Source organism: Acanthochromis polyacanthus, chromosome 15 (assembly GCF_021347895.1).
Source record: "Acanthochromis polyacanthus isolate Apoly-LR-REF ecotype Palm Island chromosome 15, KAUST_Apoly_ChrSc, whole genome shotgun sequence".
Classification (NCBI taxonomy): Eukaryota; Metazoa; Chordata; class Actinopteri; family Pomacentridae; genus Acanthochromis; species Acanthochromis polyacanthus.
Window position 1 is genome coordinate 36,819,822 of NC_067127.1, and position 25,214 is coordinate 36,845,035.

At 37.9% G+C, this 25,214-nt stretch overlaps 1 protein-coding gene across 1 annotated transcript; it reads left to right on the forward strand.

Moving 5' to 3' along the window:
• Positions 1-448: 448 nt before the first annotated feature.
• LOC127537567 (late histone H1-like) lies at positions 449-9,020 on the forward strand. The gene is made up of 4 exons (XM_051960166.1): positions 449-510; positions 601-736; positions 8,289-8,534; positions 8,685-9,020. The coding sequence occupies exons 1-4, from the start codon at positions 449-451 to the stop codon at positions 9,018-9,020; spliced, it is 780 nt and encodes a 259-aa protein (XP_051816126.1).
• Positions 9,021-25,214: the final 16,194 nt, after the last annotated feature.

The window sequence follows — 25,214 nt, forward strand, 5'->3', positions numbered from 1 at the left end:
TCTTCAGGCTCTTCCTCCTCCTACAGAGGACGTTTTTACCGGATTCAGGAGTTCCTCAAAGTTCTTTTTCCACCACCCGACAATATCTCCAGTACAGGTCAGCAGTTCTCCATCCCCATTGTATACAGCCTGAATAAAGCCCTGCCTCCCCTTCCTGAGGTGTCAAACTGTTTGCCAGAATTTCCTCAAGGCCAACCTAAAGTCCTTCTCCATAGCCTCCTTAGCTTCCACAGCTGCTGCAGCTGCAGCCCTTTTGGCCCACTGGTACCCTTCAGCTGCTTGAGGAGACTCCTGAGCCAACCAGGCCTGAAAAACGTCCTTCTTCAGCCTGACGGCTTCCCGCATCACTGGTGTCCACCAGTGGGTTGTGGGGTTGCCGCTGTGACAGACACCAGTGACCTTCAGACCACAGCTCCAAGCAGCTGCTTCTGCAATGGAGGCTTTGAACATGGACCACTCAGACTCCACATCTCCAACCTCCCCTGGGATGGAGGAGAAACTCTTCAGGAGGTGGGAGTTGAAAACCCCACAGACAGGGTCCTCCTCCAGATGTTCTCAGTTCACCCTCACTACACGTCTGGGTTTACCGGGTCTGTCCAGCAGCCTTCCTTCCATCAGATCCAGGTCACCGCCAGGTGGAGATCAGCTGACAGCTCTGCTCCTCTCTTCACCCGAGTGTGATCATATGAACATAAAGCTGATCATCGATACTTGGCCCAAGCTGCTCTGGTACCAGGTACACTTATGAGCAACCTCACGCTTCTAAATTAATCTCATTAATAAATCAACCTAATTATGCATAATTTTATTTTAATCTGAATGTATCAAAAAAGTTAAATAAATAAAAAACAATTCAGTAATTTTTTATAATTTTACTTTTTTTCTGAAAAATTTAAATCAACAAAAATATCAATGAATAAAATAAACTAGAAAAATGTGAAATTAGCCTGAAAATATACTTTAATATAAGTAAAACTAGGTTATTAAACATATATATATATATATATATATATATATATATATATATATATATACAGGTAAAAGCCAGAAAATTAGAATATTTTCATAAACTTGATTTATTTCCGTAATTGCGAACAAAAGGTATAACTTTTACATTATATGTAATCATTGCACGCAGACTGATGCACTTCAAATGTTTATTTATTTAATTTTGATGATCATAGGTGGCAACAAATGAAAATCCGACATTCCGTGGGTCAGAAAATTAGAATATTACCTGAGGCCAATACAAAAACAGGATTTGTAGAAATGTTGGCCAACTGAAAAGTATGAACGTGAAAAATATGAGCATGTACAGTACTCAATACTTGGTTGGAGCTCCTTTTGCCTCAATGACTGCATTAATGCGGCGTGGCATGGAGTCGATCAGTTTCTGGCACTGCTCAGGTGTTATGAGAGCCCAGGTTGCTTTGATAGTGGCCTTCAGCTCTTCTGCATTTTTGGGTCTGGCATTCTGCATCTTCCTCTTAACAATACCCCACAGATTTTCGATGGGGCTAAGGTCGGGCCAATTGAGTACAGAAATATCATGGTCCTTAAACCAGGCACTGGTAGATTTGGCACTGTGTGCAGGCGCCAAGTCCTGTTGGAACATAAAATCCCCACCTCCATAAAGCAGGTCAGCAGCAGGAAGCATGAAGTGCTCTAAAACTTGCTGGTAGACGGCTGCGTTGACCTTGGATCTCAGGAAACAGAGTGGACCGACACCAGCAGATGACATGGCACCCCAAACCATCACTGATGGTGGAAACTTCACACTAGACTTCAGGCAACGTGGATCCTGTGCCTCTCCTGTCCTCCTCCAGACTCTGGGACCTCGATTTCCAAAGGCAATGCAAAATTTGCTTTCATCAGAAAACATAACTTTGGACCACTCAGCTGCAGTCCAGCTCTTTTTTTCCTTAGCCCAGGTGAGACGCTTTGCGCGCTGTTTCTTGTTCAAAAGAGGCTTGACACGAGGTATGCGGCAGTTGAAACCCATGTCTTTCATGCGTCTCTTGGTGGTGGATTTTGAAGCACTGACTCCTGCAGCAGTCCAGTCCTTGTGAATCTCCCCCACATTTTTGAATGGGTTTTTTTTCCACAATCTTCACCAGGGCGCGGTGATCCCTGTCGCTTGTACACTTTTTCCTACCCTTTGCCTCTCCATTAATGTGTTTGGACACAGAGCTTTGAGAACAGCCAACCTTTTCAGCAATAACCTTTTGAGTCTTGCCCTCCTTGTGCAATGTGTCAATGGTTGCCTTTTGGACAGCTGTCAAATCTGAAGTCTTCCCCATGTTTGTGTAAGCTTCAGAACTGGACTGAGAGACCATTTAAAGCCCTTTGCAGGTGTTTTGAGTTAATCAGCTGGTTAGTGGGTGGCACCAGGTGTCTTCAAACTTGACCCATTTCACAATATTCTAATTTTCTGACCCACGGAATGTCGGATTTTCATTTGTTGCCACCTATGATCATCAAAATTAAATAAATAAACATTTGAAGTGCATCAGTCTGCGTGCAATGATTACATATAATGTAAAAGTTATACCTTTTGTTCGCAATTACGGAAATAAATCAAGTTTATGAAAATATTCTAATTTTCTGGCTTTTACCTGTATGCATATGTATATATACTTTTTTCATATTTATATATATATATATGTGTGTGTGTGTGTGTGTGTGTGTGTGTGTGTGTGTGTGTGTGTATATATACATTCTTTTATTGTTGTTTCAGTTGCTGGTTCTTAAAATCTAAAGCATCAGAAACATTCCTTGGGTGCTTCTTTGTTTTTTTATTCACCAGAAGAAGAAATTCATGAGTTCTTTCTTCCAGACTTTGTACAGGAGGATGGAAAATGTCTGCAGAATGTGGTCGTTACTTAATAAGTTCATAAATCTTCTTTAAATTGTGCTCTTTCAGCCTCAGTTGACCTGAAACCGACATGTGGAGGATTTATGAGCCTCAGAGGAAATGTTGTTTGTTGTTTTTCCCGTCATGACAATCTGAGGTTTGAACCTTCAGGTCAAAGCTTTTATTTTGAAAGGGAGAGCTGTTTATTACTTTAGCACTGAGATGCATTCTTGTGGTGCAACACGACGAGCTTCTGGTGAACTTTTCTGTTTTTCCACCAGTGGAATCAGCAGACGGAGACAGAAAAGGACGTTTATTCTCTCTGTCGTGTTGTTTTTTTTTCAGCTGAAGACAGAACACTCCGGCTGATGTGTTTTCTGTTGGCAGGAAATCAGGAGGGAAGAACAGTTCCAGAGAAAAACAGAGAAAACTTTCACAGTGTTTTCATTCCATTCCTTCGTTATCACACTTCGCTCTGGTTCTCACACTCCAGCTTCACGTGTGAACGTTTCGCCTGCTCACCTTCCTTTATTTCTCAAAGTCCACTTTTTAATCCATTCTTCTGGAAGAACCCCGGAGGAAACGTTTATTCTCATTCAGACGAGCAGCATTCAGTCGTTCTGTTAGAATCCAACCAGAAAGGAGGTTATTGTGCAGAAATAATGCAGATTTCAGCAAAAAAAATCAACTAAAACTGCCAGATTTTTAATCAGTTATTGTCAAAATGAACACATTTGGGCAGATATCTTTGTAGATTTTTTAAAAATGCATTATTCATACAATTAAAATGCAACACAAAATGATTTACAGATGAAACTAATTTAAAAAATAAAGGCAATAAAAAATACAAATAACGTCATAATACAGATAAAGGACTCAGTAAGAGAGGAAATGAAACATCAGAGAGAAAATGAGGCATTAATATTAAAAAGGGAAGGGATAAAAGGTATTTATATATGATATGGATGGAATATAAGTCAAAATTCATGAAAACAAAATCAGCAAATAACTAAAACAGAGATGCAAAAGTTAAGAAAATGGTAATAAACTGTCATAAAAAAGTGATTAACTAAAAGCTGCAAACATGATAAAACATTTAGTCTTTGATACTGTCAGATTTGGTCTTTTTAATTGACAAAAAACTCCATCATTTAACATTCCTGTTTCCATAAAAGGCAGACTTCCTGTTCAGAAACTCTGTGTTTAGTAACTAATGCTGTTTCCAATGGATGTTGGGGAATCTTTTCCAGGTCAAAAAATATTTTAAAAAGCTTTAAGTTGACAGATCTGCTGGTATTTACAAGAAAACTGTAATAGTGTTGGTAGTTGTACAATAAAAATGCAAAAACTGTTGGTATTTAAACAATTAATGAGCAAAATTGTTTGTATTTACACAAGAAAGAAGCAGAACTATAAAAAATGTTGATATTTACATAGTAAAGGTGCAAAATTATTCACATTTGCACAATAAAGGCACAAAACTGTTGTTATTTATACAATAAAGTTCAAATAATGTTGCTTTCTTTTCAAAAAATATCAGGGATGAAAGTAGTTTTAAATTCTTGCTGGTACTACCAAAACCCTCATCTGGCTGTAACTTCATACATTTTAAAATAGCAAAGTTAAAACAAACTGTCACGCGCTGAGCTGGTGGACCCGAGCAGAAAGCCACACTACCAAGGCTGGCTGAATGCAAGTGGTTTATTGTTTGGGGGTGAAAATGGTGGCCAGGTGGGGGAAAACCAGGGTGTAGGAGCGGGGGGTTCCGGGCAAGAGTGGGGGTCCAGGCAGGAGTGGGGGGTCCAGGCAGGAGTGGGAGTCCAGGCAGGAGTGGGGGGTCCAGGCAGGAGTGGGGGGTCCAGGCAGGAGTGGGAGTCCAGGCAGGAGTGGGGGTCCAGGCAGGAGTGGGGGGTCCAGGCAGGAGTGGGGGGTCCAGGCAGGAGTGGGGGGTCCAGGCAGGAGTGGGGGGTCCAGGCAGGAGTGGGGGTCCAGGCAGGAGTGGGGGGTCCAGGCAGGAGTGGGAGTCCAGGCAGGAGTGGGGGTCCAGGCAGGAGTGGGGGGTCCAGGCAGGAGTGGGAGTCCAGGCAGGAGTGGGGGTCCAGGCAGGAGTGGGGGTCCAGGCAGGAGTGGGGGTCCAGGCAGGAGTGGGGGTCCAGGCAGGAGTGGGAGTCCAGGCAGGAGTGGGGGTCCAGGCAGGAGTGGGAGTCCAGGCAAGAGAAACCGGTGAGGACTTGTCGGGAGAGCCGGAGGGGAAGGAGGATGGCGGGGGATCCCGGGCAGCTGAACTGAACAGAAGCAGGAGAAAACAACGTTAGAAACACGGCGGAAACTTAAAACAGGTCTTGAAGAGGCTAGAGAGCAAACTGAACTGAGTAGTTCTTGTTCAATACTCTGGCAGGGAGTGGAAGGCTGAGCCGGTACTTATTGTGGAGGTGAGTCGTTAGCATGATGATTGTCAGCTGCCCGGGAGCCGTGGAGGAGGTTGATTGCCTGAGTGGAGTCAGCTGAGAAGCTAGACTCCACTCAGGCACCGAGCTGCAAAGGAAGAGACAGGGCAGGGGAGCAGATGGGAGATAGGCAAGGCAGACAGGGCAGAGGAACAGATGAGAGACAGGCAGGGCAGAGGAGTGGATGAGAGACAGACAGGCCAGAGGAACAGGAGAGGGGGAGAGAAGCATGAGCGGGAGGAAACAGATGGGAAAAGGGGTATTTGGGGATGTCAGGTGGGAAGGACGGGGGTGAGGAGGGAGCCCTGACACAAACAAATAAAAACAGTTCTTTATTGATCAGATCAATGAGTTCAAAAGTTTACAAGCTACAGCAGCATCCATGCATCCATCCATCCATGCATCCACTCATCCATCCATACGTACATCCACTCATCCATCCTTCCATCCATCCATCCATTAAATCTAGCCATCCATCCATCCACGCATTCATCCATCCATCCATCCATCTATCTATACATCAATTCATCCATCCGTCCGTCCGTCCATCCTTCCATCTGTTTTATTACAGCAGCTCTTCCAGCTCCTGATTCTGACCTTTAGCATAAAATCTAATAATAAGACGATGAAACAAAAAAGAAAAACAGTTTTTATGTTTATAGGCATCAATTATTCTCCAGCCTTGGTTTGAAGCGAGGCAGCCCGGCTCACCAGTCAGCTCCGAATAAATTAAGTCCTCCTGACATTTTCCTCCCACTCCAAGAAATCTACTTGTGCCTAATGTGCTTTTGGTAGTAGTAATATCCCTTCTTCTGTAGTCCTTTGTGTTTGACATTTTAATAAAGCGCTGCATTGTTAGAGCACACTCCCACTCTTCCCCCGTCTCTTTCAAGCTCGCGCTCTCTTTTATGTTCTCGCTCCGCAGAGATTGTCGTCAGCAGATTGCCTCATATGAGATCAGTTCTGTTTGACAGCGAGAAGCAGAGGAGGACGGCAGGAAGACGCTTCGCCGGGAGTTTGATGCAGCGAGAGGGAGGGATGAACGAAAGCAAATTATGTGTGACTGATGAGAGCAAATGAGAGAGCAGACTGTGGAGATATGGAACCAAAGAGGAGGCTGAAGGGAAGCAGAATCACACGACAAACCAGCAGACATGGGTGTAGTTTAGAAACATCAGGAGGAAAACAACCTGTGCACTGCTGCTACTGGGAGAAAGGAGGTACAAACATGGATGGTAGTTACAAAAAAGGTGTGAAAATGTTGATATTTACACAATGAAGGTCAAATATCGTTAGTAATTACAAATAACATTCAGAAGATAGTGATGTTTGCACAATAAACATGAAAAATTGTTGATATGTAAACATTAAAAGTGCAAAAATATATCCACAAGAATGCTGTAGAATGATTCATATTTGCATAGAAAAGGTGCAAAAATTGTTAGTATTGACAATAAAAGTGAAAAAATGTTGGTATTTATTATAAAAGTGCGACGTTGTTGGTATTTAGACAATAAATTTGCAAAAATATGTTGCTATTTGCACAATAAACGTGCATAATTGTTGGTATTTAAACAGCAAAAGCACAAAAATGTTATTTTTTACGCAGTAAAGGTCAAATATTGTTGGTATTTACAAATATGAGAACAATATTAGAATTTGCACAATAAGGTGCAAAATTGTTGGTATTTACAATAAAGGTTCAATATTGTTGGTATTTGAAGAGTTCATTTGCAAAAACAGATAACTTCGTTTTGATACATTTTCAGAAAACTTTTTTTATTGTTTACTTGAGATAATATCAATCAAACTGAAGTTGAGTGGATTTGACTCAGTAGTAAAATATATGACAAAATAGAGAAAAAAATGAATTATTAGTGTTATTATTATTATTATTATCTCAAGTAAACAATAAAAAAATGAGTTTTCTGAAAACGGAATTATCTGTTTTTGCAAATGAACTCTTCATTTACACAAAAGTGCAAAATTGTTGGTATTTGTGCAGTAAAGGTCAAATATGGTTGGTTATAACAAATAATATGCAAATCATATTGTATTTACACAATAAACATGCAAAATTGTTGGTATTCAAACATTAAAAGTGCAAAACTGCTTTTATTTGCACAATAAAGGGGCAACAGTGTTGGTTTTTACACAGTAAAGTTCAAATATTATTGGTTTTAACAAATAAAAGGCAAACAATGTTGGTATTTGCACAGTTGTTGATATTTAAACATTAAAGGTGCAAAATTGTTGGTACTTGTATGTAAAACAGCATTTAATTTACATGCAAATCATGCTTCTCAAAGAAATAAGGTGCAAGAACTACAGGTATTTACAATAAAGAGCAAAAATATCGGTGTTTACACAAAAAAGCTGCAAAGTTGCTCATATTTACAAAGAAGAGGTGCTAAATTGTTGATATTTATTTAAATTTGTGTCATATTGTGGTGACAGGGTTGAAAAAACTGTAAATACAGAGAGTTTGAGTTGTGATTAAACAGTTAAGGAACTGTGTTTATAGAAATTAAAAGCTGAAGTCTTCCCCATTTCTAATTCTGCCTGAAGTCTTGATGTATTAAAAAAAGTGTCCATGAATCTGTTAAACTCCGTCCAAAAGACAGAGATCACAACGAAGAACAGAACTTTACAAACCGTGTTCTCGTGGTTTTAACATCCACATGTACGCTCACATGCAGTGAACGTTTAGATGATAAACAATCTGAAGGTTGAGGTATAATATCCATGAAAGGTCGACGTTGGAGGATGAGAACCTTGTGACTCAACAGGTTGATTAATCAAAGATAGCTTTTCTAAGATTCTTCTTCTTCTCCCGAGGTCACCAGATAGACACAACACGGATCTTATCCAACAGCTCACACGGACTGAAGGTGGGCAGATGAGACTAGAAGAACTTTATTGTGGTTTATAATAAAGCTAAGATCGCTGTCTCACAATCTCTCTTTCTGAGATGTGTGTCAGTACAGTTCATTGTGGCGAAGAAGAAGGCGAAGAAGAAGGCGAAGGCAAAGAAGGCAAAGAAGGCGAAGAAGAAGGCAAAGAAGGCAAAGAAGAAGAAGGCAAAGAAGAAGGCAAAGAAGAAGGCGAAGAAGGCGAAGAAGAAGATGAAGGCGAAGAAGAAGGCGAAGAAGAAGATGAAGGCAAAGAAGAAGGCGAAGAAAGCAAAGAAGGCAAAGAAGGCGGCAAAGAAGAAGGCGAAGAAGAAGAAGAAGGCGAAGAAGAAGAAGAAGGGGAAGAAGAAGGCGAAGAAGAAGAAGAAGGCGAAGAAGAAGAGGGCGAAGAAGAAGAAGAAGGGGAAGAAGAAGGCGAAGAAGAAGAAGGCGAAGAAGAAGAAGGCGAAGAAGAAGAAGAAGGCGAAGAAGAAGAAGGCGAAGAAGAAGAAGCCGAAGAAGAAGGCGAAGAAGAAGGCAAAGAAGGCGAAGAAGAAGAAGGCGAAGAAGAAGGCGAAGAAGGCGAAGAAGAAGAAGGCGAAGAAGAAGGCGAAGAAGAAGAAGAAGGCGAAGAAGAAGGCGAAGAAGGCGAAGAAGAAGAAGGCGAAGAAGAAGGCGAAGAAGGCGAAGAAGAAGGCGAAGAAGGCGAAGAAGAAGAAGGCGAAGAAGAAGGCGAAGAAGGCGAAGAAGAAGGCGAAGAGGGTGAAGAAGGCGAAGAAGAAGAAGGCGAAGAAGAAGACGAAGAAGAAGGCGAAGAAGGAGGAGTAGGACAAGGAAGTAGAAGCAGGGAGACAAATCTGGGAGCCTGTCCTCAAACAAAAAATGACCACATAGGTCGTCTGTACACGCCCGTATTACGACCCAGTGTTACGTTTGACGTATGAGACCTCTGGCGGTTGAGTAAATATCGACACTCTGGAGTCGCAGGTGAAACGTCATCATGAACAAACTTTTATCTAACACTATCCCTGTCCCTATCCCTAACCCTAACCTTAACTATAACCCTAAAAACGTGTTGGGAAAGTGAGAAAAAAGCCGTTTTGCGACGGAAAAGCCGTTTCGCGAATTAAATCTCGTAATGCGTTCGTTTTCCCCGTAGGGGCGCAAACGTTCATATGACCGCATAGGTCGTATTCCGGTGCACGGTGCAAACGACCGATGCGGTCGTATGAATATGAGGACTTGTTGAATCTGGAGAGCTGAGAGCTACTGTTGTGTTGTTGTGGCCAAATCTCCTGTTTGCAATATTCTGTATTCTAAATTGTCCGTAGGTGTGAATGTGAGTGTGATTGTGTGTCTGTATATGTAGCCCTGTGACAGACTGGTGACCTGTCCAGGGTGTCCCCTGTCTTCACCTGAGTCAGCTGGGATAGACTCCAGCACCCCCCCATGACCCTAGTGAGGATAAAGCGGTGTATAGAGAATGGATGGATGGATGTATCTTTTGTAATCTGTCCACCTTTTAAACAAATGTTTTCCCTCAGAACTTCAGGATCTCACAGTAGAACTCTGAAGGATGAATTTAAGGTGCACAACCAAGAAAACAGCGAGAAACTCCTGGTGTAATTTGATCTGATGCTTCTTTTCCAACGTTAAACTGCTGTTTATTTTCCTGATGGTAGCTGCAGACCCTCCACATGAAGGTTTGATCATCCAGCTGCTGACTGACAAAATTTGCTGTTTTCTGTCTGAGAAACCAAGAATCAGCACCTAAAAATGTTCACAAAGACAAGTCCTGACAGTGACAGAACGTTAAATGCCCTCATCCCATTTAGCTAGTCATACATCCTCCATTCCTTCAGTCAACTCCTCTCCTCACGTCTCAGTTCTTTCCACCAGAGATTCAAGAAAAGGATGTTTTTAACAAAATGAGAATTCCTCACCTGAAGTGTCAGAGTAACGAAACATCATTCAAATACACAAACATTGTTTTATGGAGATAAAATCTTTAGCTGAGGTTCAGGAGCTCGACCACACCTCAGTCTTTCCACTTCCTGTCGTACTTCTATACGTACCACTCTGACCTTCACACTTGTTGGTTCTCCTTCTTTGTCCAACCCATCCTCCCCACACTTCTGCCTCCACTCCTCCCCTTTTCCTAGGAGGTCTGATCTCCAACTAAGCTTTTCGCCCAATTACTACTACAACCACCACAACTACTCATAAAAGAAACTTTAAATATTTGCTGAAGTTAGTTCTTCCCTTTAAAGTTATCTGAAGTTAAAGTTTTTACCAGAACCAAGAAACGTGAGCACATCACTGCTGTTTCAGCTCCTTTAAACCGACTCCCAGTGTGTTTTAGGACAGATTTTTATGGCCATTTACTGGTCATATTTCTGACCTTTTAGTATTTTATTCATGAGTATGCACTCTGAAATCCTCCGTCAGAGTTTCTGTTTTCAATTTCAGGACCTGTCTGAAAGGATACAGAGCATTTAAAGGTTCTGAAATCAGAAATTAGACTTTTATTTGAGCGCCTTTCTTGATTTTAGTTGTTTTGATTTCCCTTGAACTGTCCTTTATTTCATCCACTAATGTTTTTACCTTTTCTTGGTTGGTTTTTGTTCACTATGTTGTGTTTTTTTGTCTTTTGCTGCCTTCTGAAGCACCTAAGATTATTGCTAATTTCATGTCCTTTAAACTGTCTTCTAGTATGTTTTAGGACAGATTTCAGGATTTTTATGGCCTCTTTCCTGGTTACATTTCCAACATTTTGCTACCTTTAACACCAGTATGCACTTTAAAATCCTCCATCAGAGGTCTTTTGTTGGTTTGGGACCTGGATGAAAGGGAACGGAGTGTTTGCAGACTCTGAAATGAAAAATCTGACTTTTATTTGAAAGTCTTTCTGGATTTTATTTTAGTTTCTATTTCCCTTGAACTTGCCAGTAATGTTTTCACCTTTTCTCTCAATTTTTACTCACCGTGTTGTGCTTTATGTCTTCTGCTGCCTCGTGAAGCACCTAAATAAAGATTATTTCTATTCCTGTCCTTTAAACTGACTCTCAGTATGTTTTAGGGCAGATTTCAGGATTTTACGATGTCTTTCCTGGTTAAATGTCCTATATTTTAGTATCTTTAGCATCAGTACACACTTTAAAATCCTCCATCAGAGGTCTTAGGATCAGGCTGCAGGGGAACAGAGTGTTTACTGACTCAGAAATGACAAATCAGACTTTTATATCAGCATCTTTTTTTAAAATTCATTTGAGTTTCGATTTCCCTTGAACTGACCTTTATTTCTTCCAGTCATGTTTTTACCTTTTCTCTCTTGGTTTTTATTCACCCTGTTGTGTTTTTTTTGTCTTTTGCTGCCTTGTGAAGCACTTTGTTACCTAAAACTACTTCATAAATGGAGATTATTGAAGTTATTTCTGTTCTTTTCATCCGACAACAAAGAGAAAATGATTCTTGGGCTTCCTTTATTGTCCCATATTTTAATGCTCGTTCTGTGGAATTCAGTGACACCGAACAGTCAGCAGGAATGGGAGCTGGTTGTTACGGCAGCAGGTAAAGTAATTAACCCAGATACAGTTTGTTCTGCTGGCGCTTCATATTCCAGGTGAATCCTTCCGGCTCGGCTACAGAGGAGGTAATTAACGGACTTACGGAGGGAATACGACTATATTAGATCCTGGATGAGTGGTCCTCTGGGATGGTTTGTTCTCGTTCTTTCTTCTTTCTCTTTTCCTTTCACACGCCTCCATTCTTTTCAGTTCAGCATCTCCCTGGTTTCATTTCCAAACCCCCCTCGCTCCTCCTCATCCCGCCTCAGGACATCCACCATGATGGCTTCATTTCCTGGGCCGAGGAAGTTTCTTTATTAGCTCGTCCTAATGGTTCCCGACCACGTCTTCAGGCTGTATTTAACGAGACGACGAGTCCACAAGTGGTTGATTGAAAAGGCGTTTTGTTTCTCTGAGCTTTTAGCCGTCGATCCGTCGCTATCGCTGCTGATGTTTTCTGTTGTGTTCCGTCGGTAAGTGGTTGCGTCTGAATGTCGGCTCAAGGATCGACTTCCTCTTTCACTCCTTAAGTGTCGCTTCTGTCGGCATTCAGCGTCGCACTCCATTATCCGGGCGGTATTTAACCGCCAGGTCCAGCGGCAGGTTTATGAATACCAACAAATGATGAGTTCTTCTGGCTGTCGAAGCTTCTTTTCTCCTCTTATGCTGCTGGAGAGGAAGATTTCACTTAAAGTGGAAATTAAAAGATGCATTTTCCCTCAGAGTTTCTTTATAAGAATGATGAGAACAAACTGAAAAATACATTTAAAGTTGAAATTACAAAAACAGTTTTATATTTATAGATAGACAGACAGATAGATAGATAGATAGATAGATAGATAGATAGATAGATAGATAGATAGATAGATAGATAGATAGATAGATAGATAGATCTTAATGATGTACACTCTATATGTAATACATCAGATGTGTTCTATGTCATTTGCATGGTCCCTGATCAAATAAATATAACAGGAAATGTGTGCAAAAGGAAGACGGGATGAAAACCTATGAAGTCAAACTGTAAAAGAGAATAAAATATTCCAGACATGATGGAATTAGATAGCAGCTTATCAGATCAAATTCTTATATAAAATATAAAAATTAAGACTGTTTAAAGCAACCAAAAGTCATAAAAACATGTAATTCTTCAGATTTTTCATGGCGAACCTTTTTATTGCAAAAGAATGACTATTCCAAATGTAACGTAAATAAACAAACGTATACGACCGGTCAAAAGTTTTAGAACGCTCCAATTACTCCAGTTTTTTATTGAGATTCAAATAGTTCAAGTCTAATGAACAGCTTGAAATGGAATAAAGGTAAGTGGTGAACTGTCAGAGGTTAAAAAAAGGTAAGGTTTCCCAAAACGGAAAAATTATTTCAGAATTATACAAAAAGACCTTTTTCAGGGAGCAGTAATGTTTTAACAACTTAAAGCTTCTGCAGCAGTGGAGCCTTGAAAGTTTCTGCTACCAAATCCTACAGGAGTCCCAACTTTTCTAGATTCTTCCAACCCCCTCTGTCTGCAGAAAGTAGAGTTAGAACACACCGTGGAACCTTCCAGAACATTATTAGAACAGGAGAGTGTTGCTAAAAAAATACAGAGGAAAAGGACATTAACAATAGAAGAGATACAGACCATCAGAACACTTAACATGATTAACATTAACTTTATACAGAGAAACTGTGAAGGAAGTCAAGGTGTCAGTGAGTTTTCTTCTCCATCAAAGGGCTCAGAAACTGGAGGAAACTCTGACAGGAAGACGTCTGGAAGACCCAAAACCACAACAGAACCAGAAGACCAGTTTGTGAGAGTCCACAGCTTGGAGATAGGAGCTCAGAGGACAACAGCTTCAACCAGCTTCATAGTGGTCGTAGGAAGAAGTCTCAGTTTCAGTTTAAAATCTGTCCAACTTGAACTGTGGCCAAAATAACACAAATTCTATCTATAACAACCTAAAATGCAGCTAAAAATGACTAAATATGTACAAAATTACTTACATCTTTTCCAAGAATCATTTCAAATCTGTCTAAAACAGCTTCAGAGTATGCACTCTGAAACCTTCCATCAGAGTTTTTGTTTTCGATTTCAGGTCATGGCTGAAAGGGGACAGGGTTTTTACAGACTCTGAAATGAGAAATCAGACTTTTATATCAGCATCTTTTTTGATTTTATTTCAGTTTTAATTTCCCTTGAACTGCCCTTTATTTCTTCCAGTCATGTTTTTACCTTTCCTCTCTTGGTTTTGTGTTACAAAAGTTAAGTTTTGTGTTTTTATGTCATTTGTTGCCTTGTGAAGCACCTAAATAAAGATTATTGGTAATATTCCTGCTCTTTAAACTGGTATTCTAGCATGACTTAGGACAGATTTTAGGATTTTGTGTGGCGTCTTTCCTGGTTACATTCCCAAATTTTTCCTAACTTTAGCACAAGGACACACTTTAAAATCCTCCACCTGAGGTCTTTCGTCAGCTCAGGTCATGGCTGAAAGGGGACAGAGTTTTTACAGGCTGAAATGAGAAATCAGACTTTTATATCAGCATCTTTTTTGATTTTATTTCAGTTTTAATTTCCCTTGAACTGCCCTTTATTTCTTAATGTTTTTACCTTTCCTCTCTTGGTTTTTATTCACCGTGTTGTGTTTTTTTGTCTTTTGCTGCCTTGTGAAGCACTTTGTTACCTAAAAGTTCTTCATAAATGGAGATTATTGCTGTTATTTTTGTTCTTTTTATTCAACAACAAAGAGAAAAGAAAAGGATTCTCAGGCTTCTTGCTTTCTTTATTGTCCTATAATCTGTCCCTAGACTAGAAAACACCCATTTATTAAACTAAATGCTCTGCAGAGGACGACGGCGGCGACTCCAGTGACCCGACCAGTCCTGTTTCTTTGTTTTTTCATGTGTCGTATCACTTGGTGGAATAAATGCTGCAGAGATGAGTCACATTAACGTATTTGTCTCCAGTCGTAGCGGTTCTTTTGTTGTCGAGGAATCTGAAATGAAAAGGTGATAATGAAGAGCTGCTGAGAGAAAACGCAAACCTGCTGCTGCTTCTTCTTTTTCTCTCTATCGGCACCCTTTAAGGCTGAATTATTGAAAACATGAGGTCAGAAGGATGGATGTCAACGAGTCGCTCCTCGGCTGCTCTCACTGATTACATCTAAAGGTCAATTGGCCTTTGACTTTCAGATAAAGAGACGCTCTCGGCTTTCTGTGTGTTTAAAAGGTTTTCTGAGGACTGAACGGAGACGGCTGGTGTTTTATTCACCTTCACAGAGGGTCAACAGTTTTTACCTGACCCCTACAGCAGCTTTCTCAGCACAATTTGAAATATTTTCTGGTGCAGAGCGGAGGACAAAAAGCTGGAAAACGAAGCAGAATTTTCATTACATTTACCAGATTAAAGACATTCAAGGTCTCATTGATTCTGAAGAGTCTTTGGATCAAAACTGCACATAGAAGTTTGAATTTAAATACTTTAATCTGTCTTTGATGAGAAGTAAAAACCAGGAAGTGAAAGTAAATAAAGATCCAAACTTGTCGTCTTTATGTGACGTTTAAAAAAAGAAATTTCACTGTAATTTTGAGCAAAAATAAGGCCTCTAATCGTCCTTCTGGAAACGTTTGACAACTAGAATAGCTTCAAGTTAACACAGAACAGAAATAATACAGATTCACATTATTAGTAAAAAAAAAAAAAAAGAAAAGAAAAAGGAAATTTGACAAAAATTATCTTTAAAATTCCATCTGAATACAGTTAATTTGTAAAATTGAAATCTTTACAAATAACAGTAAATATGTTTGCAACATTCAGACAAATTCTGACTTTTTTTTGTAAATACAGTTAAAATCAGCAGAATCTGATGTTTGGGGGGAGGGGGTTGGAGCCAAAAGCAAAGAATAAAATAACATCAAATGTCTAAAAAATAAATAATTTACAGTCAAATACTAAGAGCAAAAAAAAAAAAAACACACAAGTGAGACAAAAACAAAACAAAAAATGACAAAAACGAGAAACAAGTGAAAGAACAAAAAATATGAGACAACCGACAAAAAGCAATGTCAAAACAATTTGACTAAATAGTTAGAAAGCAACAAAATTTTTAGAAAATGACAAAAAAACAAAACAAAAGCAAGACAAAATATTACAAAATAAGACACAAAACGACAAAAAATGAGAAAAACGGCACAATGTTTCATGACATTTGTCTCATTTTTCGTCATTTTGTGTCTTATTCTGAGTGAAAACAAAAAAGAGACAAAAACCTTTATAAAAAATTTACAAAGTGACAAAAAATCAACATAAACAAGAGAAAAAATTACACAAATGACACAGACAAGACAAAAAGGAAACAGAATGACAGAATTGAGACTCAAAACGACAAAAACCTGAGACAGACGACAAAAGTCAGACAAGATGACAAAAACGAGACACAAAAGGACAATGGAAGTTAGCACTGGCAGGAAGCGCTTTTATTTTGGAGGATTCACAAAAACTCAGTCAGTTTTGTCCACACTGATTCTTCCAGCTCTGGATTTGAGTTTTGCAGATTTAGGATTAAATCAGGGGCAATAAAACAAGAAGTGTAAATGTTTAATTACATGAAGGAGTTTGTAAGAATCTAACGATGATGAGATCCAATGAGCCGAGGGCCAAGCAGAGTCCAGGAGCCACAGACAATTAGCCAGGACACTCATCTCACTTTCTGTTGGTTGTCTGCCTCTTTTTGTCTCTTTCTGGATAAAAGCCAGCCAATATGTAAAGTAAAACTCATCAGACGGAGACTTTGAGCTTCTTGTTGTGTGGTCAGAATCAGCAGCGAGTGGTCGGAAAATCCGTCTTTAGCAGAAATATATCGAAATATGTTTAGAAATACATAGAAATATAATTAAAAATATATAGAAATATGTTTATAAATATATAGAAATATATTTAGAAATATATAGAAATATGTCTAGAAATATGTTTAGAAATACATAGAAATATGTTTATAAATATATAGAAATATGTTTATAAATATGTTTGGAAATAATATAGAAATATGTTTATAAATATATAGAAATATGTTTAGAAATATGTTTGGAAATAATATAGAAATATGTTTAGAAATATATAGAAATATAACTAAAAATATATAGAAATATGTTTTTAAATATATAGAAATATATTTAGAAATATGTTTGGAAATAATATAGAAATATGTTTATAAATATATAGAAATATGTTTATAAATATATAGAAATATGTTTATAAATATGTTTGGAAATAATATAGAAATATGTTTAGAAATAATAGAAATATAACTAAAAATATATAGAAATATGTTTTTAAATATATAGAAATATATTTAGAAATATGTTTAGAAATATATAGAAATATAACTAAAAATATATAGAAATATGTTTTTAAATATACAGAAATATATTTAGAAATATGTTTGGAAATAATATAGAAATATGTTTAGAAATATATCGGTCATCTGCAAATAAAGGATCAAAAGCCAGAAGCTCAGAAGCTGCAAGTTTTAGGAACGTAGAAAAATCAAGAACACAAAGAATAATACAGTTTTAAAGGTCATTTAAAAGAATATCCATCAATCTGTATTTGGATAATTATTTCTATTTAAATCAACAAAATTCACAGCAAAAGTTTAATAATATCAATATTATTTTTAGGTATTTTATGCACATTTTTTATGTCCAGCAGTTTTTGTAGACCTCAGTTCCGGATCATTAATATTAAACAAATATAGTAATTGAATTTATTTTGTCTGCAATTTACAGTTTTTATATTTTAAAAGAAGAAAATGTTGTAATTTCATAAATATTATGTCAGTGAAATATGAAATATGAAATATAAAGACATTATAGCTGTGCAATATTTCATTTCTATCTAATTCTTCAGGCGCAGCAGTTATTATTTATTCTCTCAGGATTTTTACCAGTTAAGTAATTTAATAAAATTTCTGTATTTATATTCCATTATTGCTTTTCTGCTTGTCTTATGTCTGGCTGTAAACTTTTATCTGATCTTAACTTGTTCTCCGGCTCTCTTCTGTTTTTCTTTCCTCATTTTCACTCCTCCGTCTCTCCTCTTTAACCTTTTTTTCTCTCTCTTTTATTGCCTCATAAAATGGAGGAATCTGGTTAAAAATGGAGCTGTGAGTTACGGCTGCAGATATTTTCCTTTTTTTTACCCTCAATCAGGTGATTAATAAAAAGCCTTTTGGTCAGCGGCTGTAATCCTGTCACAATTTATGGACTCGTGGAAACTTAATTATTCAAGAGGAAATGTGGAGCTAAATGTCATGAAACAGCATTTAATCCACGACTGAGGAAACTGAATATTCAACCTTCTGTCTGGATGTGGAGCTCATTCTGAACGTTTTAAATCACTCTAAGTTTATTTTGGAAACAGAATTTAAAAACAATAAAGGAGGAAACAGTGTCTCTCTGCAGGTTCTTCTTTAGTTTTCTTCTCCCTGATGAGCAGACTTCTGCCTCACAAACGAACCAAAGAGTCCACCAATCTGAAGCTGAAAACTTTCCTCTGGTTTCTTTCTCTTTAAATAATCTGTTTAGAAGACGAGAGAAGAGAGGAAAAAAACACGAAGCTGCAACAGAAAACATGGAACGGTTGTTTTCATAATTCATCTCAAGGTCTTCATTTGTTGGCGGAGAACGAATGCAGGAACAATCAGAATCAGAATCAGAGAAAACTGCATTTACCCCCGAGGAGCAGATAGGAGGGCAAAGAGTAGCACATTAGAAAAAAGCAAGAGACAGAGAAAGATGGATGGGCGAAAACAGATAGAACATGTACAGCAATAAATAAAAAATAAGTAAAAATGTAAAAATCAAAATAGACATATTTAATAAAAAATATTTTTAAAAATTAAAATTTTAAGTAATTTTTTAAACTAAATACATTCTAAATCAATAATAAAAGAGCAACAAATAATAAACAGTAAAAGCGGTAAATTATTCGCTGGAAGGCAACGAAGAGCAGTTTCAGCCGCAAGTTCACAATTTTTATTTAAAAATAAACAATAATTTAAAAAACATAAAATAAAGAAAATTGTTTACAAAATTTAAATAACAAAAATGTAAAAATGCAATAAAATTGAAAACTCAATTTAAAAAATACATTAAAAAGTAAATAATAAAGTAACAGCAAGCAATAAACAACAAAAGCAATAAATTATTTTCTGGGAGGCGACAGAACAACAGCAAGTACACAAAAAAAGCTAATTCTGTCATTAAAAAGGAACATTTAAATGGAAATTGGAGTTTTTTTTTTTACATATTTGGAAAATCAAATATAAAATATTGAATATTTGATCTACACCACAGAGAAACTACTGTAACATTAATTCAACATAAATATTGACAGATGCAGTATTTATTTAGTTAGTTTTTAGCCTCAGAAGCTATAGCATCACCTTCTTTAGCAGAAATAATTCCTTTTTGTTGACATCTTTTGATATTTTCCATCAGTTTTACTACTTTTTCAAGGCAAATGTCTTCAGCTTCGAGATGTTTTCCCGACATTTTAGTCAGCCTAAAGAGATATTTCTCAGACGTTTAAATCTACAATTTACGAGTCAATTTCAGACAAATATGGATTGGAAAAGCAGGACTTCTATAGATACCTGCAAGTCAGAGACTACTATAATAAAAAACTACAGACCAAAGAGGAGGGGGAATATAATCTGATTTCCATATTTCATGATGTGTATCAAAAAGAAGACAACAAAAAGTTGGTCTCAAGGATATACGGAAGTATACAAGCTTCTAAAAATCATTCTACGACATACATTAAACAAAAATGGGAGAGGGAGTCAGAAACACAAATATCAGAAGAGACTTGGATGGAAATATGCGAAACACAAGCGACCACTGCAAACTCAAGATCGTCGAGAGAGTTCGGCTGGAAGAATGTAGTGAGATTTTTTATGACTCCTAAAATAACAGCACGGCAAACAGGCGTACAGAGCCGAGGTGTTTGTTGGAGGCAATGTGGTAACTCTATGGCTAATCACTTTCATGTGTTTTGGGCCTGCCCGAAAGTCCAACCATACTGGAGGGAGGTGGCAGCTGAGATAAATACAATAATAGGGGTGGATTTAGATTACTCTTTTGTAGATCTACATAGGGACAAATATTTATTGAAAATACTTTTGGCAAGTAGTAGGAAAGCTATAACCCGGAAATGGTTGCAGTCGGACCCTCCAACATTGGACCAGTGGCATGGGATCATTAAAGAAATTTATTGCATGGAGAGACTTACTTTTGTTTTGAGACTCGAACTAGAGAAAGGTATCAAACGCTGGAAAAGATGGATTGTGTATGCACCTTGAATGATGTGACATTATATTGTGATGTATGTGTAAAAGAATCTTTGATGTAATTGTGACACCCATGATGATCTCATGTTCTGTTTGTATATATAAATGAATAAAAATTTAAAAAAAAGTAAAAAAAACAATCTACAATTTAAAAATCAAACATCTTTGTGTAGGTTGAACTGCAGGAAGTGTTACCTCAGAGATGACAACAAAGACAGAGAAAAATAATGTTGATGTTGTTTTCTAAGAGATTAGGTTTGATCTTGATTCAAAAATTGTCATTTTAAACAGTGTTCAAGTTATTTTGGACACTTCTTGGGTCATTTTTGACTCTTTTTCTTACTTTTGACAGATTTTCTTTGATGTTAGACAAATTATGAATCATTTGGGATGAAGTTTCAGTAAAAATTATTTTTTTTGAGACTGTAGAGTCAATTTGGTTTTACAAAGTCTGTCGAGTTGTCATTGACATGTCTGAAAACACATGAGCTGCAGACGGAGGTCATTAACGACCACAAGATGCGTTGTCATGGTGCCCATTGCTACCTTAGACCCCGGCCTCATCATAATAGGCAAACATATTTACCCTCTAATGCTACATTTATCCTCTAATGCTACATTTACCCTCTAACACTACATTTACCCTCTGACACTACATTTACCCTCTAACGCTACATTTACCCTCTAACACTACATTTACCCTCTGACACTACATTTACCCTCTAACGCTACATTTACCCTCTAACACTACATTTACCCTCTGACACTACATTTACCCTCTAACGCTACATTTATCCTCTAATACTACATTTACCCTCTGACGCTACAATTTACCCTCTAACGCTACATTTATCCTCTAATACTACATTTACCCTCTGACGCTACAATTTACCCTCTAACGCTACATTTATCCTCTAACACTACATTTACCCTCTGACACTACATTTACCCTCTAACGCTACATTTATCCTCTAATACTACATTTACCCTCTGACGCTACAATTTACCCTCTAACGCTACATTTACCCTCTAATACTACATTTACCCTCTGACGCTACAATTTACCCTCTAACGCTACATTTACCCTCTAATACTACATTTACCCTCTGACACTACAATTTACCCTCTAACGCTACATTTACCCTCTAATACTACATTTACCCTCTAACACTACATTTATACTTTAACACTTCATTGACCCTCTAACACTACATTTATCCTTTAACACTACATTTATCCTCTAATGCTACATTTAACTAGCCTAGCCGTGCTAGACCCAGCTCTGAAGACATAAGGGTCTACAAACTCTCGACAGGGAGGGAGGCGGGCTAAAAGGTTGTCGATCAAATCACTCTGCAGCAACGAATCGGCTGACGTAGTTCCTAGAGCGCTGGAAATCAGAGGATGCGGGAGTTCCGTGAAGCCTTATTTATACAGTCAATGGGTGAAGCTCAAGTATATTACAGACATGTTAACAGAAAGATTATTCAGAGTCGGTGCTAATGGAGCTCAACGACTGTTGTCGTTTTTGTTGTCGACCCTGGCAGAGAATTAAATTCGTTGCCGTGGGTTGTCTAGCGTGGCTAGGCTAGTTGTTTCCAGTTGTTTCTGTCAGAATCGTCGCACCTCTGTCGTACTTAGTTACGCCCGCCTTCTGACTCTACACTTCATGGTGATTGGTCCGGCCAGTTTTAGGAGAATCCAGCCTTGAGCCTTATGGAGGGTAACTAGACCCACCCTGGCAGAGAATTAAATTCGTTGCCGTGGTTGTCTAGCGCGGCTAGGCTAACATTTACCCTTTAACGCTACATTTTACCTCCAGTACAACATATTCCCTCTAATGCTACATTTACCCTGCAATGCTACATTTACCCTCTAATGCTATATTTACCTTCTAATACTATATTTACCCTCTAAAACTACATTTATCTTCTAATGCTACATTTACCCTCTAACACTACATTTACCCTCTAATGCTACATTTACCCTCTAACACTACATTTACCCTTTAATGCTATATTTACCCTCTAACACTACATTTACCCTCTACTACTACATTTACCCTCTAACGCTACATTTACCCTCTAATGCTACATTTACCCTCTAATACAACATTTATTCTCTAATGCTACATTTACCCTCTAATGCTAAATTTACCCTCTAATACTACATTTATCTTCTAATGCTATATTTACCCTCTAATACTATATTTACCCTCTAGTACTACATTTACCCTCTAACACTACATTTACCCTCTAATGCTACATTTACCCTCTAATACAACATTTATCCTCTAATGCTACATTTACCCTCTAATGCTATATTTACCTTCTAATACTATATTTACCCTCTAACGCTACATTTACTCTCTAACGCTACATTTACCCTCTAATGCTACATTTACCCTGCAATGCTACATTTACCCTCTAATGCTATATTTACCTTCTAATATTATATTTACCCTCTAATACTACATTTATCTTCTAATGCTATACTTACCCTCTAACACTACATTTACCCTTTAATGCTACATTTACCCTGTAATGCTATATTTACCATCCAGTACTACATTTACCCTCTAATGCTACATTTATCCTCTAACGCTATATTTACCCTCTAACGCTACATTTACCCTCTAATGCTACATTTACCCTCTAACGCTACATTTACCTTCTAACGCTACATTTACTCTCTAATGCTACATTTACCCTCTAATGCTACATTACCCTCTAACGCTACATTTACCCTCTAACGCTACATTTACCCTCTAACCCTACATTTACCCTCTAATGCTATATTTACCCCCTAATGCTATATTTACCCTCTAACGCTACATTTACCCTCTAATGCTACATTTACCCTCTAACGCTACATTTACCTTCTAACGCTACATTTACCCTCTAATGCTACATTTACCCTCTAATACTACATTTACCCTCTAACGCTACATTTACCCTCTAACGCTACATTTACCCTCTAATGCTATATTTACCCTCTAATGCTATATTTACCCTCTAACGCTACATTTACCCTCTAATGCTACATTTACCCTCTAACGCTACATTTACCCTCTAACGCTACATTTACCCTCTAATGCTATATTTACCCTCTAATGCTATATTTACCCTCGAACGCTACATTTACCCTCTAATGCTACATTTACCCTCTAACGCTACATTTACCTTCTAACGCTACATTTACCCTCTAACGCTACATTTACCTTCTAACGCTACATTTACCCTCTAACGCTACATTTACCCTCTAACCCTACATTTACCCTCTAATGCTATATTTACCCTGTAATGCTATATTTACCCTGTAATGCTACATTTACCCTCTAACGCTACATTTACCCTCTAACGCTACATTTACCCTCTAACACTACATTTACCCTCTAATGCTATATTTACCCTCTAATGCTATATTTACCTTCTAACGCTACATTTACCCTCTAATGCTACATTTACCCTCTAACGCTACATTTACCTTCTAACGCTACATTTACCCTCTAATGCTACATTTACCCTCTAACGCTACATTTACCCTCTAACACTACATTTACCCTCTAATGCTACATTTACCCTCTAACACTACATTTACCCTCTAAAGCTATATTTACCCTCTAATGCTACATTTACCCTCTAATGCTATATTTACCCTCTAACACTACATTTACCCTCTAACACGACATTTATCCTCTAATGCTACATTTACCCTCTAACACTACATTTACCCTTTAATGCCATATTTACCCTCTAACACTACATTTACCCTCTAACACTACATTTACCCTCTAATACTACATTTACCCTCTAATACAACATTTATCCTCTAATGCTACATTTACCCTCTAATGCTAAATTTACCCTCTAATACTATATTTATCCTCTAGTACTACATTTACCCTCTAACACTACATTTACCCTCCAATGCTACATTTACCCTCTAATACTACATTTACCCTCTAACGCTATATTTACCCTCTAATGCTACATTTACCCTCTAACGCTACATTTACCCTCTAATGCTACATTTACCCTCTAACGCTACATTTACCTTCTAACACTACATTTACCCTCTAATGCTACATTTACCCTCTAACGCTACATTTACCCTCTAATGCTACATTTACCCTCGAATACAACATTTATCCTCTAATGCTACATTTACCCTCTAATGCTACATTTACCCTCTAACGCTACATTTACCCTCTAACGCTACATTTACCCTCTAATGCTACATTTACCCTCTAATACTACATTTACCCTCTAACGCTACATTTACCCTCTAACCCTACAGTTACCCTCTAATGCTACATTTACCCTCTAATGCTACATTTACCCTGTAACGCTACATTTACCCTCTAACGCTACATTTACCCTCTAACCCTACATTTTCCCTCTAATGCTATATTTACCCTCTAATGCTATATTTACCCTCTAACGCTACATTTACCCTCTAATGCTACATTTACCCTCTAACGCTACATTTACCCTCTAATGCTACATTTACCCTCTAACGCTACATTTACCCTCTAATGCTACATTTACCCTCTAACGCTACATTTACCCTCTAATGCTACATTTACCCTCTAACGCTACATTTACCCTCTAACCCTACATTTTCCCTCTAATGCTATATTTACCCCCTAATGCTATATTTACCCTCTAACACTACATTTACCCTCTAATACTACATTTACCCTCTAATGCTACATTTACCCTCTAACGCTACATTTACCCTCTAACGCTACATTTACCCTCTAATACTACATTTACCCTCTAACGCTACATTTACCCTCTAACCCTACAGTTACCCTCTAATGCTATATTTACCCTCTAATGCTATATTTACCCTCTAACGCTACATTTACCCTCTAATGCTACATTTACCCTCTAATGCTACATTTAACCTCTCGTGCTACATTTACCCTCTAATGCTACATTTACCCTCTAACGCTACATTTACCCTCTAACGCTACATTTACCCTCTAATGCTACATTTACCCTCTAACGCTACATTTACCCTCTAATGATACATTTAGCCTCTAACGCTACATTTACCGTCTAATGCTACATTTACCCTCTAATGATACATTTACCCTC